This window comes from Panthera pardus, unplaced genomic scaffold (genome assembly GCF_024362965.1).
Source record: "Panthera pardus isolate Hobbes unplaced genomic scaffold, ASM2436296v1 HiC_scaffold_20, whole genome shotgun sequence".
Classification (NCBI taxonomy): Eukaryota; Metazoa; Chordata; class Mammalia; order Carnivora; family Felidae; genus Panthera; species Panthera pardus.
Window position 1 is genome coordinate 87,474,947 of NW_026526766.1, and position 17,595 is coordinate 87,492,541.

At 60.3% G+C, this 17,595-nt stretch overlaps 1 protein-coding gene and 1 long non-coding RNA gene across 2 annotated transcripts; one reads left to right on the forward strand and one right to left on the reverse strand.

Annotated features, from left to right (window-relative positions):
* Nucleotides 1–3,036: 3,036 nt before the first annotated feature.
* On the reverse strand, nt 3,037–13,947 carry PTGES (prostaglandin E synthase). The gene is made up of 3 exons (XM_053908409.1): nt 13,331–13,947; nt 10,181–10,263; nt 3,037–3,606 (listed from the first exon to the last, which is right to left on the reverse strand). The coding sequence occupies exons 1-3, from the start codon at nt 13,787–13,789 to the stop codon at nt 3,357–3,359; spliced, it is 792 nt and encodes a 263-aa protein (XP_053764384.1). The 5' UTR covers nt 13,790–13,947; the 3' UTR covers nt 3,037–3,356.
* Nucleotides 13,948–14,878: 931 nt separating this feature from the next.
* On the forward strand, nt 14,879–16,331 carry LOC128778649 (uncharacterized). Its single transcript, XR_008424370.1, has 2 exons — nt 14,879–14,981; nt 15,512–16,331. It is a non-coding gene; the product is annotated as an uncharacterized LOC128778649 (long non-coding RNA).
* The last annotated feature ends 1,264 nt before the right edge of the window (nt 16,332–17,595 follow it).

Here is a 17,595-nt window from a genome sequence, read left to right on the forward strand (position 1 = left end):
TCGAGCCAAGAAATCCGTTGGACCAGGGAGCCCCAGGGTTTCCCAGCAGGGGCCCTCACGGGACAGGGGCCCCCAGCCATCACCTGTCTTGAGCTTCCTCCGTAGAATGTGTGCGCGCTGGAGTGGAGGTATAGCTTCTATGACGTTAGACCACACTGGCAACATTTTGGGGGCAGGGTCCCAACTTGACCCTGGGGTCTCTGTGACACCCCAGCCCGGCTCGGGCCTTTCCTGCTCACTCAGAGCCCAGGAGAAGATGCCCCCAGACACGACACACCCCAACCAGGGCCAGCTCAGCTTCCCGGGCCCGGGTGTGCGGCCACGGGGCTCCCAGCCCTCCCCCACCCTGGATTGGGTCTGCCCGGCTGGCAGGAGCACAGCACATCCCTGGGCATCCTCCTCCCCTGCTCCGGCCAGCTGCCCCCGGACAGCACCCTGGGCTGGCCCCCTCCCAGCCCTCCGCTCACACCTGCCTCTCCCCTGCCTCTCCCCTGGGCCCTCCCGCTCTGCTCCGCCCACTGCCTGGCGGTCAACCCTACTTTGCTGGCTTTCTCAGACATCCTTTGAGGAGGCAGACCCCAACTCTACCGATCCCCCCTCCAAAGACCCCCAACAAGGCCCCAGAGCCTCAAATGAGCCCCGCTGCTGCTGACTCCTTTAGCCTCATTTTCTGCACACCCCTCCCCTTCCCCTCCCCTCCTCCCACTCCTCTGCTAGCTTTCCCTTCACCCCCTCCCCTCCATACCCACGCCCCCCCCCACCCCCCACCTCCCTTCCACCGTCCCCTTCCCTCCCCCCCATCTTCCCTCCACCCCCCTCCCTGCCACCCCCTACTTTTCCTCCACATCCCCACTGCAAGATCCCAGCGGCGAGAGCTCTGCTCCTCTTTGTCCCTCAGTTTCCTCCGTTTGGATAATCCCCCTAAAACAGATCTGTCTCACCTCTATTCCCAGGTGACTTCTGCCCCCCCCCCCCACCCCCCACCGCGGAAGCCTGTCTCCGCAGGGCTCCTAAGGCGCTCCCTGTGCCCCCACTGCCTCATCCCCCCCCCCATTAGGGTGCCGGCACTCTAGGTGGTCACTGTGCTGTCCTGCTGTCCCCCAGGCCTGGCCCAGCATCTAAGGAGGTTCCACAGAGGTGAATGGCTGGGGGGCAAGGCGCAGGGGCTCATCGGCTCCATGGCTCCACGGGGCCACCCCCCTCCATCCAGGTTCACAGGGCTCCCTCCTCACCCGGCTCTGAGCTGTGCCCTCTCAGCCCCTCTTTCTCCACGAGGGAAAATACACACAAGTGGGGGGAGGGGGCGGGGGCCCTGGGTGGCTCCGTCGGTTGAGCGTCCAATCCCAGGGTCGTGGGATCGAGCCCCGCGTCGGGCTGAGGCGCAGCCTCCTTAAGATTCTTCCTCTTTCCCTCTGCTCCTCTCCCCGACTCGGCTCGGGGCCCTCTCTCTCTCTAAAACAAACAAACAAATACACACACACACACACACACACACCCCTGGCCTTTTACCACACCCCCAGCTGGGGGACAGTGGGCAAGCGACCTCTCCCCTCTGAGCCCTACTTCCGCCAACTGAAAACAGAAATGCCTCCCTCCCGGGATCAGTGCAAGGATCGCGTGAAAAAAGATCGTAAGCACCGCGCCCAGCCAGCGCTTAGCAAACGGCAGGCTCTCTCGGACTGCGACGGGGCCCTTCCCTGTTCTGGGTGAGCGTTCGGTTCCCTCCGGAGGCTAGAGTCTCATCTCACCACCAGAGGGCAGTGTTGTCCACTCCCAGCTGTGAGCGCCTCCCCACCCACGGAGCCTCAGGGACCAGGGGGAAGCTGGAATTTCTGGAGAGGCCAGGGGTCCCCACGAGGCCCCCACCGGGCAGGTGCATCAAGGGCAGTTCAGCGGCTTGGGGCTGTTGGGAGGGACACCTGCCCAGCGCCTTCTCCAGACCCTGGAGAGAAGCGGCAGCGCTGAGAGGCGGTCAGGGGAGGTGAGGCAGTAGGGGACGGTGGTTAGAGCGGGGCTTTGGAGGCGGACGCGCCAGATTCAGAGCGGGGCCCTGCACGTCAGGGGCCCACCTCCTGGAGCCTCAGTGTCCTCATCTGTAAAGGATGGACTTGATAGACCACCTTACTCACCCGTGGGAAGGAGGCAGGAGGGGGTCCTCGAGCACCCAGCTTGCATGTTTGCGTGGGACTTAACCCCCCCCCCCCCCCCCCCCCCCCCCCCCCCCCCCCCCCCCCCCGGTCAGGGCGCATTTGTGTGTTTTCCAGAGACGTCATCCCGTCAGTGTGGCCCCAGACACGCACTAACAAAAGTGTCCAGCGAAAATGACCCACTCGGGCAGCGATAGACCCCAGGGGCGGGCAGCCAAGGGGTTGCAGGGTGGTGGCCCAAGCCGGACAGACCTTTCCATTGAATGATCAAGGCCCCACACATCTTAGAACAAGAGTCTAGGAGATACACACACACACACACACACACACACACACACACAGATTCCCCGCAGGGGTGCACACTTGTACTTTTCAAATCTTGCGGGTACCGAAGGAGCCGGAAAGTTCCTTTGAGCGGTTGGTCATGCCGGGCCCATTCTCTTGCTTTATTTATGGCCCTTAACCAGTGACTGACTCCCCCGGGGAAGAGAAGCGACCTTCACTATGGGCCCCGCCTTTCGGCACCTGCACGTAGGAGAGAAGGATCCAGCAAAGGAACGGAGACTGAGCACGGGGAGTGTCAACAGGGCGCCGGGGAACGTAATCCCCCGCCCCCCTCGCTAAACTCCCACCACAGAAGAAATCGCAATATCACACCCCACCCTGTGCCGGGTCCTGCTTCTGGAGGAAAGGGGTAGCGTGGAGCCGGGGCCCGGACACCGCTGGGACACGGGGGAGCTTTACAGAAACGCGGATGCCCAGGGTCCCCTCGAGACTAGCCGAATCGGAATCTCTGGGGTGGGTCTAAGAAGCTTGCGGCTAGTACAGCCCTGAATCCGGATGGTCGTTTTGTTGGGGAACCTGAACGGACTCTTCTCTCACTCGCAGGGACGGAGAAGGAACATGGCTTTTAATGCGCTGGTGCTATCGAGCGGGACGATTTTTCTGTCAGTCTTGAGAAGCCATCTCCACACGGTCCGGGCAGCCACTCCACCCAGAAGTCCGAGAGGCACGCCCGCCCACACGCGTGCACACACGTAGGCAAACACACACAGGCCCGCGGAGCCCAGAATCCCGCGCTCGGTGGGTTGCCAAGAAACCGGCTCCCTGGGCTGAGCACAATCCCCAAGGGCCGCCCAGCGCCCTCCGGGTACAGTCACGGGGGCTCGCGGCCAGCGGTCTGCTGGCTGAGCAGTTGTTGGCTGCTGGTCACAGGTGGCAGGCAGCTTCCCAGACGATCTGGAAGGCCATGGAGGCACAGGGGAGCTGGGCCAGGGTGTAGGCCAGGGAGCGGGTGGGTGCCCGAAGCTTGCCCAGATAGGCCACGGTGTGCACCACGCGGCCCAGGAAGAAGACGAGGAAGTGCATCCGGGCGATGAAGGGGTCAGGCCCCAGGAAGGAGTAAACGAGGCCCAGGAACAGGAAGGGGTAGATGGTCTCCATGTCATTCCGGTGGGCTCTGGGAAGGCAAGGGTGTGCGGTCAGCCGGGCGTCAGCATGGAGACGCTCGTGGAAGCCGGGGCCCTCTGCCCCGAAGGGCCCCACGCCCCTGGGGACCATCTCGGGGTGCCCGCCTCGAGTCCGTTCGTGGCCGGGAGGAAGAGATACCACGGAGGCAGAAGCGACAGCAACTCCAAGTCAGCTGCTGCCAGGACGTAAAACCCCACTTATGGGCCAGTGGCCGTGACAGGCAGCTAGCCGGGGTTTTCCTACCGAGCCCTGGGGCTCCCCAGGACTTGGCCCCGGCCCCGCTCCCCACCGTCTTCCCTCGTGTGGCCTTGGACGCCAGCCGGGAACAGTGGGACTCAGAGGGGGTTGAGAGCCGGGGTGGAGCCTAGGTCTGACTCCAACCCGCGCCCTTTACCCCCCCGGGCAGGGCTTTTCGGGGCGGGTGGGGGCACCCCTCCTTCTGAACACAGGTGCCTGGGCCCTCCCCAGGGGCATGGGGCTAGAGCACATGTCTGAAACCCTTGCCTAACCATCTTGTCCTGCCCCTAGATGTCGGCAAACCCTCCTGCCTCTTTCGGGGATAATAATAATAATAACAGAACAGCTGCCCCCCCCCCCCGCCCCCCGGTAAAGCTCTTCATTTCGTCTACGCTGTCCTGTGTCTTTGTGTTTGTTCAAAACGGTCAAGTGCGTGAGCACGTGGGGTGGCGCGGGGGGAGTGCGAGGGCTGAGTATAGCCCTGGCGTAAATAAATGACCACGAAAGAAAACCCACCCGCGTCTGCTAAGAGTTGGGTCACATTTTCCATGACTCCCGCTAATGGACAGCTTCCTTGGGGAGAGGTGAGGAGGTCAAGTCTCATAAATTAGAGACTGAACCCGTGCCTGAGGCCACAGACGCTATGTTGGAAGAATAAACAGGAACCTAGTACCGGGGCTGGGGACCTCCCCCGAGGACAAGGCCGCATGTGTGAGGCAGGGGGGGACTCGGGGGCGGGAAGCGAGGTGCGCCTTCCAGCTGGGACGCGTTCCCCCAACGCTGTGCGCCTTGGGCCGGGCCCGGCCCAGCAGCTCCTGTGTGACGCCGGTAACACAGCCCTCCTCTTCCCTCCCACTTGCAAGCAGAGCCTTAGGCAAGGGCCTGGTGTGTGGCCTGACCTAGGGAATGGGGCTGGGCAGGGCACGGGAGAGGCCCTAACTCGGCTGCCCCGTGCTGCAGGGGTCTCTGCCGAGTGACCGGCGTGGGTGGGTTCAGGGGAGGAGATGTTTGCACCGAAGCCTGAATGATCAGGGATCATCAGCAGGTCACCACCGGTGCAGGGGAAGAACTTTCCAGGGAGCAGGAGGGGCAGGCGCGAAGGCCCTGGGGTGGGATTGAGCATAGGGTGTTCGAGGCACCGAAAAGTGACCCTGGAGCGTGTCTGGAATGGGGTGGCATGAGAGGGAGCGAGGCAGGTTGAAAGCAGGAGGGGGGGGGGGCTCGTGAAGGGGGGGCTTGGGGCCTGGAATTCAATCCGCGTGTGCAAAAGCCCCCGTTAACCCAGCGGGGCCTGGACCGTTCTTAGGTGAAACTCGGGACACAGCGGTTGGCGTCTCTGGCCCCGTATCCCGAAGCCAACGTGAGCCCCGCCTTCCCCTTTTCTCCCAAATCTCCACCGTGGGACCCAGCCTCGGGGAAAGCAGGTCTGCAGGAAGGCCCGGTCCTCACCCAGTTGGGTGAGGCCCTGCCGCCTGCCTGTGCCTGAGAGCAAGTCGTAGGCCCTGGTCAGATCCTGGCCGTGGGAAAGAAGAAGAGGGAAAACTAGGCTGGGCCCGCCCCATCCCCCGGCTCCCTGATCAAGCAAGTCCCTTACCTCACTTGTGAGGGGACAGCAAGGCTTCCTCCAGACCCCTCTACCCTATGGAAATGGGGCTGTGCCCCCCAACATCCCCCATTAGAGGGACACCCTTGGGAAACGTGCTTTATTCTTCTTATTCTTTAATGTTTATTTACTTATTTTAAGAGAGAGAGAGAGCAGGGGGAGGGGCAGAGAGAGAGAGGGAGCCACTGTCAGTGCAGAGCCCCACGTGGGGCTCAGTCCCATAGACCGTGAGATCAGGACCTGAGCTGAGATCACGCTGAACCGACTGAGCCACCCGGACGCCCCTGGAAAGCTTACTTTACATGAAGTCAGTGATGGGGCGCCTGGATGGCTCAGTCAGTCTTGTCCGACTTCGACTCAGGTCATGATCTCGCGGTTCGTGGGTTCGAGCCCCGCGTCGGGCTCTGTGCTGATGGCTCGGAGCCTGGAGCCTGCTTCGGATTCTGTCTCTCCCTCCCTCTCTGCTCCTCACTCCGCTCACGCTCTGTCTCCCTCTCTTTCTCTCAAAAATAAATAAACATTAAATGAAGTCAGCGTGTCCCCAGAAATCGGTCTGCCTCTCACAGCTGACCCGCCTGGATGGGCCTTTCTGTCACACGCTCATCTGAAAGTTTCAGGAAAAGCACCCACTGGTATGGAAACCCATTCATCCGGATACTGTCCTTTAAAGCAGGTATTCACATAGGACGAGTGAGTCACTTTTTAGAGAGCTGACATTGGCCAAACCCCAAAGAGCCGACAAAGGGGAGCAGGGTGGAGAGGAGGGTGGGATGGGCAAGGTTCGTGGCAGGTGGGGACCCATTCTTCGGGGCAGAACCGAGAGGCGGGGAGGTGCAGCCCCTGCAGAAAACCAAGCGGTGGTCCTGACCCCACCTCCCAGCTCCAGCCCAAGGTCGCCAGTGACGGAGGAGAGGTGGCTGGGGGCTGAGAAAGCCCTGAGGCTCTGACCCTCAGCACCACGCCCTCCACCCCACCCCCCACCCCCCACTGAGAGCTGGCCCAGCCCGTCCCTCCTCCCTCTCCCTCCTCCCTCCGGTAGGGATCAAAGCGGGGGTTCCCCACGAAGCCCGCAAGTGGTGCCCAGGACAGGGAGCTGTGGGGAAATCAAAGGTGAGGCAAGAAAACTCATTCCCCTCCCCGGGGGGCCCGGATGTGAACTCACAGACGTGGAGGGAGTCACGTACCAGAGAGACGTGGTTGGGCAAAACGTGTCATTCCAATAACAGCCACTTTTTAACATAAAAGTCACCCAAAGCAAATCCCCGCCAGACCGGACTTGCTGGCTTTCCTGTGGCACTGGGCCGCCCCTCCCCACCCCCCCGGCCATTGCAACACCGGCTGCATGACGGCAGGTGACGGGCGGGGAGAAGGTCTGCGAGTAGCCCCAGGCAGCTGGCAGGGACAGCTGCCGCGACCTCCACCTCCGTCCTCATCCCTGGCCCTCCCCGCCGCCCACGCTGGCCATGCCCTGGAACAGCAGGTCCCCCGCTGCTCAGCGTCAAGGGGCAGGCATAAAGCCGAGCAAAACCGCGTTCCTACAGAGCCTGCGGTCCTGGGCTCAACCGCGTGGCCTCGGCAAGCCTGCTCTGCCTCCAGAGATAACAGCACCCCTCCCCGGGGAGGCTGTTGGGGGGCCCGGCGGGTTGGCAGCTATCGACAAGGTGCTTAGGACCCCCGCTGCCGCGGAGGGGCTGCGCCCCGATGCACCTGCCGTCTTCCTCCTCTCCCTCGCCACCATCGCCGGCCTGGTCTGGGGGCACGACCTTGAACGCTAATCTCGCCCCTCTCGGTTTTGCCAGCCTCTCCTGCCTCGGCCAGGTGAATGAAACCCGGTGTGGGAGCCGCAGAGTGGAGGGCCGGGCATGAGCCCCGCCCGCGGTTCTGCGTCCCTCTAACCTGCTCCCTGGCCTCGGTTCACCATCCACAACATCGAAGGGACTTCTAGGACTGCGATTCGGAGACCGATCTCCGGACAAACCGGTTCAGTCGGATTCAGGCTGCGTGTTCTGAGTAGTCAGAAACCTCGCCAAGCATGGGCCCCGTGCCCGTCTGCCTCCCTTGGGGCCACTCGGAGACTCCCTCCCTGAGGTTTCCCCACACACGGACTCGGGATCTGGCCCAAAGACACCTGAGCAGGAGGCTGGGATTGGTGTCATGAAACAAGGTGGCCGGGTTTCATCATTTCCCTGGAAATCCGGCTCCTGACCTCTCCCAGAGCCGGGCTCACGTTCGTTTTGGCTCTGGCGTGTGGCTAATCTGCAAGGCAGATTTATCCTCCAAGAACCAAGACGTAAGTGCTTTCCTGTTTGGGCAGGAGGGTGACCCTGACTGCACCATAAACTCTGGTCTAATATTTAACTAACTTCTGCTTCCAGGGCATGTCCCCCTCAGGTTCCAGCAAGTTCTCCAGCAGGGGATGACGGGACGTGTGATTCTCTGAGCCCTGCACCTTCACGGTTCCACGACGTTCTGTGAAGGCAGGAGGTGGAGGAGACCCCAGGGGACCAGGAACCCCCAGACCTGCCGTGGTAAGTCTCCAATAAATACCAGTACGTCGCACGTCCCCTCCACCGATAAACACTTGCCAAATGGACATAAAACGTTATCTGGTAAGAGGTGCTCAAAAAGGGTTGAACTGGGACGCCTGGGTGGCTCAGTCGGTTAAGCGGCCGACTTCGGCTCAGGTCATGATCTCGCGGTTTGTGAGTTCGAGCCCCGCATCGGGCTCTGTGCTGACAGCTCGGAGCCTGGAGCCTTCTTCGGATTCCGTGTCTCCCTCTCTCTCTGCCCCTTCCCCACTCATGCTCTGTCTCTCTGTCTCTCAAAAATAAACCTTTTTTAAAAAGCGCTGAATCGAACTCCAGCCGTTGGAGCATCGCCACTATCGATAGAGGGTCATTTTGATCGGAAGAAGAAGCTGTACTGGGTACGCAGAAACATTTCGGCACCACACGGGTCTGTTATCTCTCCTCGGCTTGCTTACAGCCAGTAAAAAATAAACCAAAGTGCTCGTCGGCTCACGTAACCGCTCCTGTGCCACAAGTAAGCTTTGCTACGGAGGACGCGTGTACCCTGTGAAAAGCCAAGTAAACCCCCTCGGTGGCTGCGGTGAGCCAGCCCAGGCTATCCACGGTCACGGCCGCCTCGACTGCTCAGGCCCTTCTCCACCGCCCAGGAGAGTCGGGCCAACCAAGGGGGTGGGCGGGATAAGGGTCACCGGTATGGGATGGATGGATGGACGGACGGATGGACCTCACAGGAAGAACTACATACCCTAGTTATATCAGAAACACTAGAACAGCACAGGATTTCACTGCCTACCTTACACATCTCTGTCATTCTTAAAAACCACAAGTATGCGTATTATTCTCAACGGGCAAGAAAACGAAGAGAAAAAAACCGCTCTCCTCGAAGAAAAGAATCTCTTATTTACACTCCAGTGTCCCACCCATTTCTGCCCTCGGTGCACGGGAATGCCCTGGCAACTACGTGAGAGTTTGTCTCCTGTCCCCGCCTGTGCAGCTGCCCGTCCTTCCGCTTGTCCCTCAACTCCGCTGGCAGTCCCTGTCCCCTGGAAGTGCTGCCTCCTCCCTCTCCAGCCCACCGGGGTCAGCCAGGGGAGAGCCAACTGCCAAAACCACAGCATTCAGATCAGGAACATGAAATCAATCCACATCTAGTCTCCGATGGGATTTTACGCAGCTATTTTTTTTTCCCCATTTTTCCCATGTTTTTATTATTTTTAGTTTTGAGAGAGACAGAGTGTGAGCAGAGTGGGGGTAGGGAGACACAGAATCGGAAGCAGGCTCCAGGCTCCGAGCCGTCAGCACAGAGCCCGACGCGGGGCTCGAACTCACGAGCCGCGAGACCATGACCTGAGCCGAAGTCGGACGCTCCGCCGACTGAGCCACCCAGGCGCCCCAGTTTACACGGCTATTTTTAAAGAATCAGGTTTTGAGTAACATTTGCCCACACGGAAAGTGCTCACCAAATAACGTTCACGGAAAAAGAAATACCAGAACCCCGCCCTGGGCACACAATGCACACGGGATTTTCTGGGAAACATCTACAAAGAGGAGCTGGGTGAACACAGTGTTAGAGGTTAGCGGGGATTAGAGTCGGGACTGGTCTCCCTTTGCCCTCCGTGTGTTTGCAGTGCGACCCAGGTCACCGACGATCGTCAGCAGTTCTGACTTTCACGATGAGAAAAATTGTTTTTGATCGACTGGGGGGTTGTTCGGCAGAGGGAGTGACGTTCAGCTTCACTCCGAACGAAAGAAATGCAAAATAAAACCAAAACGTGGCAAATGTTCACCCATCCCATTGGCAGAACCCAACCATGGTGGAGGGACTGGAGGCGCCTGGGCGGCTCAGCCGGTTAAACGTCGGACTTGTGCTCAGGTCCTGAGCTCAGGGTCCGTGAGTTCGAGCCCCGCCCGGGCTCTGTGCCGACGGCTCGGAGCCCGGAGCCTGCTTCCGATTCTGTGCCTCCCTCTCTCTCTGCCCCTCCCCGGCTCGCACTCTCAATCTCTCTCTCAAAAATAAATAAAAACATTTTAAAAAAGAAAGAAAGAAATTAAATCAATGAATAAATTAGAGCTGTCTGAGGGGCTCCGGAAGGCAGGAGACCTCGGTCCTCTGGGTGCCCCCCCCGGCCCTGGTGCTCAGAGCGGAGCCTGGACAGGGGCAGACCGTGGCCAGGCTGGGGCCCAACAGTACTTGCCTGAGGCAGCGATCTACGTCCTGGTCACTCCGGCAGTACTGGAGGCCTCCGTGTCTCAGGGCATCCTCGGGGTTGGCAAAAGCCTGGAACACGTCAGCGAGAGTTACTGGCCTAGCCCCCTCCACGTGCCAAGTGCTGGCACTCGCCATGACCAAGGCCGCTATGGGCTGAACGTGTGCCCCGCGGATTCGTATGTTGAAAGCTGACCTCCAAGGTGATGGTGTTGGGGGGCGGGGGGTGGGGTCCTCTGGGGTGATTAGGTCAGGAGGGTAGAGCCCTTGGGAATGGGATTAGTGCCTTTAGAAAGGAGACCCCAGAGAGCTCCTTCACCCTCCTGCCACTGGAGGATACAGCCGGAAGACGGCCACCTGTGAACCAGGAAGTGGACCCTCACCAGACGCGGAACCTCCAGGCACCTTGCCTCCAGAATGGTGAGAAAGAAGTCTGCTGTTTACAAGCCCCGCCCCCCCCAGTCCAGGCCCGTGTGCCCGCGACACTCTTACAGCAGCCAGAACGGACGAAGGCAAAGGCCCTCATGTCCTGGCTTGTGGGAAGCTCACAGTCTGATGGGGAAATGGCCTACGAACCAGGGAAGACCAGGTGGTGAGTGTTAAACAGAGAGAAGACAAGGTTGGCCTTGAGAATGTTTCCAGGAGACCTGATCAAGCCTGGGGGTCAGAGGCGGCTTCTCTGAGGCAGGGGCATTCAAGCTAAGCTTTGGAGGAGGCAACAACATGAGCCCGGTGAGGGCCGGCTGGAGAAAGAGCATTGAAGACATCCAGGAAAGCATGTGCAAAGGCCCTGGGGTCAGAAGAAGATGGGGGTGTTTGAAGAACAGAAACCTAGCGTGGCTGGAGTATGGAGAGCGAGGGACAGAGGCCCAAGATGAAGTTGCTGGGGTCCCGAGGGCACTCTTAAGACTTTGGACTTGGAACTAAGAGCAGTGAGAGGGTTTTTGACAGTTCCACAAAGACTAGCTGCCCATTTCTTCGCTTCCCTGAGCCTCAGCTCCCTCATCCGTGAACTCTGGATCAAGCGGGGCTCATTTCCCGCGCGAAGAGTGAAGGGGAGAACTGGAGAGGCCTCCGCCCAATGCCGGGCACTGGGAGCACCGGCATGGGGAAGGTGCTCGACGAATAGTCTACGGCCAGCAGAAACTTCAGGTCATGTTTCGGTCACCGGAGGCCCACGCCCAGCGCTCACCAACCCCACAGCAAACACGAATCTCAGCAGCACGCTTTCTGGATTGCTCATCCAATGGCAAATACTCCCGCCTCTGACTCATGAGCCCTGGTGACCCCTGTCCCCAAGCTCTGGTGCGTCCCACCTGTCCCACGCCTGAGGCCCGTCAGGGTCAGGATCAGAGCCCCCACACCCAGAATTCCTCTCCACTGGCCCTGCACTCGTGGAATCACCAATCCCGATGGGCCGGCACAGAGTCCGTGGACCCGTGACTCCCTTCAAAGGGTCCTAGGCCCGGGTCCGAGGGGTGGCTCGTTCCTAAAGACAGAACGGGAACACAAGCCCGCCGGGCCGGGAGCCGGTTGTAGGGCAGACCGAGGAACCGCTGTCGTCCGAAGCCAGAATTGTTACCTTTAACTGGGACAAGGGGGCAGGCCGTTGGATGCACTCCCGGGACCGAGCTGTGGTTGCGGCCTTCGAGTGAATTCCAGTTGTTTGTTCGTAATGAGAACTCACACTTGCTCTGCGCCAGGTGCCGAACTCGCCCGGCTCGAGCGTGACTGTCCCCTGCTTTACAGATGAGGAAACGGCCCCCAGACTCGCCCCAGGGGCAAAGGGTGGACGAGTCAGAGCCCTTATCTGTCACCTGCCCAGGGATGTGGCTTCCAGGCTCCTTCCTGGCATGGGAGGGAAACTCACAGACGGTAAGGGGCCTCTGGGGGACAGCCCCAGGGAAGGTTTCTTTCTGGCACTCTCCACCCACCAGAGAGAAAGGCACTCTCGGGTTTCCCTCCTTCTATCCCTGAATTCACATTGAAGAGGGAGGCTCCGGACCCCTGCGCTTTGCTGTTGAGAATTCTATCCCCGCACCTGCCCCCTCCGGACAGGTTGTGGGGCCGCACAGCCCCGTTCAAACCCTGCTGCGTGGCCTCACAGGTGTCCTCTCCCGGAAGACAAGGTGAATGTGGCTCCCACCTATTAAACGCTCAGCTCCAAGGAAGGACTTAATGGCTGAATGCACCTGTCCCTGCTGGGTTCCCCGTATCCCGCATCCAGGACCGGGGTGAGGCAGAGAGGAGGCAGGGGTCATCCGGGTGCCTGTGTCTGTGCCTCTGGGCGTTAAAGCCGTCCCGCCTTCACCCCTGCCCGCGCCTATGCCAGGGGCTGAGTCTGACTCCCCAGCAAGATCCCCGCTCCTGGGTGTCCACACCCAACGTGATACCAGAGCTAACCTTGCCTTGCCTTTGAACGGGACAAAGGTGGACAAAGGGGCCATGGTTTCTGGAAACGAGTCCTCTACTGAAAAACAAGACAGCCGGCCGGCTTGGCCCAAAACTTCTCTGACTCTGGTCGTGTCCAATGCGAGCAGAGCTGTTCTGAATGGGCCATCCCGCCCACCCAGGCTCCGATCTTAGCCTCTTTGTTGTTTTGGCTCCGGGGACTTGGGATCGGTGGGGTGGCCGGGGGAAGGGGGGGGGTGGGGAATTCCTCCTTGAAAATTCCAGTGGAGCCCAGGCCGGCCGAGACCTGGCCTCTGGACGCTGCCGTGCGTTCGTAAGCCACCTCGCCAATGAATTGGGAATTTCCACTTAAAATTCCCGGGGCTCCTGCGTCGCCGGTTTCCACTCCACCCAAATCTCCGATCTCCTGTGCTGGGAAGCTGCCAGGTCTGATGGAGGCACTCTTGCTGTCTCATTCCACCCTCCGGGACCTGCTTCTCTCTGAGACACCCAGCAGAGCTCAGCAGCACCCGTCGTGCCAGAACTTACCTGGTAGCACGGCGGGGTGAGTAAATGCTCTTACAACAGAGGACAAGAAGGTGCGGGTCCTGCCATCCCAAAGGCCTCCAGGGCCCTCACATTCTGGCCCGGAGAACACCTCGGCCAAGTTTCCCATCCCTGCAGTTTCCCAGCAGGGCTGGGGCCGGGGAGGCGGGGTGGGGGGGGGGGGTGCTCCAGGGGAGCATACCTTCTTCCGAAGCCTCACTTGGCCCGTGATGATGGCCACCACGTACATCTTGATGACCAGCAGCGTGCTGCAGAGCAGGAAGGCCGGCAGCGCCTGGCCTCTCACCAATGCCAGGACAGGGGCAGGCATCTCCATGGGCAGGCGGGAGCTCTGGGGCAGGCGGCCGCAGCAGGCGCGTGTGGCTGTGTCTCTACGAGCTGGAGGAGGCGGGGAGAGCCCGCCAGGAGGCCTGTCTGCACACAGCACACGCCCACTCTCAGCGGCCAGATGCTGGGGGAGGCGCAGGGCTGAGCTGTGTCCCCTGTCCAGCCTCCAGCCCCAGACACCCCTCCCCTGGCAAATCCTTAAACGCGTTCTAGTCTGTCTCTTCATCTGCAACATGGGGGCGTCCGGCAGGGCCTGCCTTCTGGGGGGAGGGGGGTGTGTGTGTGTGACAAAGGCAGACGCCTGGCGGGACATCCACAGGTGGCCGATAGCTCTGGTGTCTGTCCCCGTCCCCGCGGGTCAGCACAGGTGTTGGGCAGGAGAACTGGGCCATCTGTCCCCACTCTCAGCCTGGACACTTGAACCACAGTCATACCTACCTTGATGTGACTCTGATTTTTTTTTTTTTAAGTTTAGTTATTGATTTTGAGAGAGCGAGCGAGCGCTGAGAAGGAGCAGGCTGGAGCAGAGCGAGAGGGAGAGAGAATCCCGATGTGAGCTGTCAGCTCGGGGCCCGACGCGAGCTCCGTCCCATGACCTGAGCTGGCACGGAGAGTCGGACGTCAGCAGAGGCAGGAATCTTTTGCCTTTAGTTTCGCCAACACCGCTCGCTTTGCTCGGGGGTCCCCTGGGGAGGGGGGCAAGAGGGAAACCTCAGTGTCCTGTGCCTTCTCCGCCCTGGCGCCTGCCCCGAAGGGACCGTGGTGTCCGTCTGGGCTGTGCCCCCAAAGCAGCAGAGACCAAGAGAAAAGACTGGCCAGAGGGCACAGACACTGGCCATGTGCTCTGGAGCCCGACTCAGCTGACGTCGGGTCCCAGAGCCAGCCCTTGGCGACTTGCAGCCGTGTGGTCTCGGGCGAGCAGGTTCCTTCTCCGAATCCTTGTCTTCAACGAAAGGGAGTCGTGTCTAATTATTAAACACCGGGCACCTAGGAAGCCCTGATCTGTATGAGCTTCTGAGCCTCAGTTTCCTCCTCCTCCAAATGGGGGGTAACGCTTGGCTTGCCAGGAGGGAGGCTCTTGGAAGCACCCCGTGCTTGCTGCTGGAGCGGGGAGTGGGTAGGGGGTGGGGGTCGATCGCTTGTCCATTTGCTGTGCGCCAAGCCTTCCTTCATCCGGACAAGAGACGTGCTTGGAAGCCGACACCCGTGTTTCTGGGACATGGGGCTGCCAGCCGGGGTCGTCCCAGACCCACACGATACATGGCAAGTCACAATCAGGGACGGGACAGAGGACGCAGGGGACGTCCTGCATTGTACGTTCTCTCTGCCTGGGTGTTTGAGGGAGCGCGCTGGGCCCTGCTTGGGCTTCTGAAACGAGACAGAAACCTCACCAGCAGAGGCAGAGAAACCAGCGCGGGCAAAGGGCGGATTGTTACCCATCAGTCACCTGGAGCGGAAAATAAGAGGGACTTCGTGGGGAAGCCCTGCGGGCTGATGACTTCACGGTAGGAATCTTTTCCTCCACGTCTGCGGGAACGAACCAGCCAAGCCAGGGCCTGGCAGACAGACGGGACGAGGTCTCCTCTGGTTTCCGGCCAAGAATTTCCCTAAAGCCTCCCTCCGCCTGGGGAAGCTGCGGTTTTGTTCTTGGTGGTGGTGGTGAGGGTGGTGACGCTTCTCTCGGAGCTCAGGTTCTTTGCCTGCAAAAGACGTGCCCCTGCCTCGCGGGAGGTGGGGGGGACTACAGCAGTGCCTGCCTGAAAATGAAGGCAAGACGAAACCCCCGGGGGGGGGGGGTGTCCCCCAGGAGGAGGCGTCCTGGGGGTCAGAAATGTGTTTACATCACGGCTGGGTGGTGGTTACACCGGTGAATCTAGATGTAAAAACTCCCTGAGATGTATCTTAAGTGGTGACTTTGCTGGGTTAAACACACACACACACACACACACACACACACACACACACGCAAGAATTCTCTGGTCACGGTGAGCAAAGAGGGGCTGCTTTGTCCAAGCCCCCATGTGGCTTCTTCCAGCTGGCCCTCCTCGGCATTTCCTGAGGATCAGAGACCCAGCTCTTGGGCCGGTTCATTGTCTGTGACTTCAGAGGAGCTTAAGAGAGAGGAGGAAGCAGCCCCACCCCTGCGGCTGGGTTCCTGACCTCGGTGAGAGGCGCCGGGACGTTCTCCAGCCAGGGGATGGAAGAGAAAGAACCGTGGCTCGAGCGACTGGAGGCAGATTTGTATTGCGCCGCAGTCGTCCCGGCTGGCATCGGCCACGTCTCCCCACCCTTGAGAAGGGGTGCCGTGCGAACCCACGGATTAGCCGGCGCTTTCCCATGGCGCTGCGTGCGGGCCCCGCTGGGGCAGAAGCTTCCCGCTCCGCTCCCCTCCCCCCTACTCCAGGTGGGACCCCTGAACTCCTCGCAGAGTGAACAAGGCCATGAAGGGCTGTCGAACCACCGCGTCCTCCTAACTAACCCTGGGAAAGCACAGCTTTCCTTTCAGGGACCGTAGGGGCAGCCAATCCCAGTACTCCCTTTCTTGGGAACGGGGGGTGGGCCATGTGACCCAGGGAAGGCAATCCCAATGGTCCCGGCAGCTGGCAGAGCCAATCAGAGGCTTCCCTGGGAGTTTATATTGTGACCTCCCCCTCCGGAGACCCCCCCCCCCCGTTGGCTCTAGGGCTGAGGCTTGGGGCCTCAGCGGCCTGAAGCTGCGTGGAACTATCCCCCCCCCGCCTTCCCCACGTGGAGGGGGCCTGTATTCTGGGGGCAACAAGGCCCCAACCTCTGACTCACCCGGGCCTGGGAGTCTTAAGAGTTTCCTTCTTCGCTTAAACAAAACATCAGTCAAAATCACGTTTGTCTTTGGCTCCAAACTGCGGTGGCCCCCGTCTTGCTCAGAGTAAAAGCCAAAGTTTGGACCGTGGCCCACGGCCCCGTCCCATCTGGTCTCCATCCGGTTCTCTCTGGATTCCTCCCCCGCTCGCTCCGTCAGCCTAGCCACTCTGTCCTTGCTCCCGGCCTTCACTCTGGCAGCGGCCTCTGCCTGGAAGTCTCTTCCCCTGGACATGGGCTGTGTTGACACTTCACCTTCAAGTCTTTGCTCAGGTGTCGCCTCCTCCACCCCCACTCCCCACCCCGCTCCCAACACCGCATTAATCCGCTGCGCAGCCCGCCCCCCCCCCCCCCCCCAGCCACTTCTGATGTCATTTTGCTGCCTGTGCTTTCTCTGTTCTTTCCACGGCCCATTTCATTCAATGACACGCCATGCAATTTATTTCCTGTCCTTACTGTCTAACACCCGGATTCCTGGGGGGAAGGGGGGGGGTCTCAGTCCTGTTTGCTGATGAGCCACAAGCACCGGTCCCGTGCCTGACATACAGACCCAACTGTAATTCACTGAATTGATTTAAGCTCACTTGATTGGGATTTCTTTCTTTATAACCAAAGGAGTCTAGACCCGGATAACTGAAGAGCTCCAGAGTTTGGTTCAGGGTCCTGACTCCTGCCCGCCTACTTCCTGGAATGCCCTGGGGGGAGCCTGGCTGCCTCTCCTGACAGGCACAGAGCCAGGGAAGAAGCCTAGGTCAGCAGCTGACGTTTACTCATAAGGATAAATGGGGACGATCAGGCTGCTTCCTGGGCTCTCAAGGCCAGCCTGGCCCCTCAGCCCATTCCTGAGATAGCCAAGATGGCCTTGAAGGATGATGCCATTCTGCTTAAGGACCACAGTCAGATAGGGCGGCGGCCAGAGGATCAATCACTGGGCAATGCTCTCAGACCCAACCTTGGCCTAATCACAGATGCCATCGTATTTAACCCTCCTGAGGGAGATAGGACTATTAGACCCATTTTAGAGATGTGGGGCCTGAGGCCCAGATTGGCAGTTATACTCACCCCGGGTCTCACAGCTGGGCTTGGATCCAGGGGGATGTTCTTGCCACCGACGCTTTGCTGTTCTGGCTTCGGGGCTGTGGGCTGTGGCCCAGGGGAACCGGTCAGCACCTTAAGAGGCAGCGATCTGTAATGCGTAAGGGAAGGTTCCTCTCCTCTCCGGAGGCTTCCCCAAGTCAGGAACCTCCTGGGGGGGCTCTTCCCCTCTTGGGAGTGAGGATG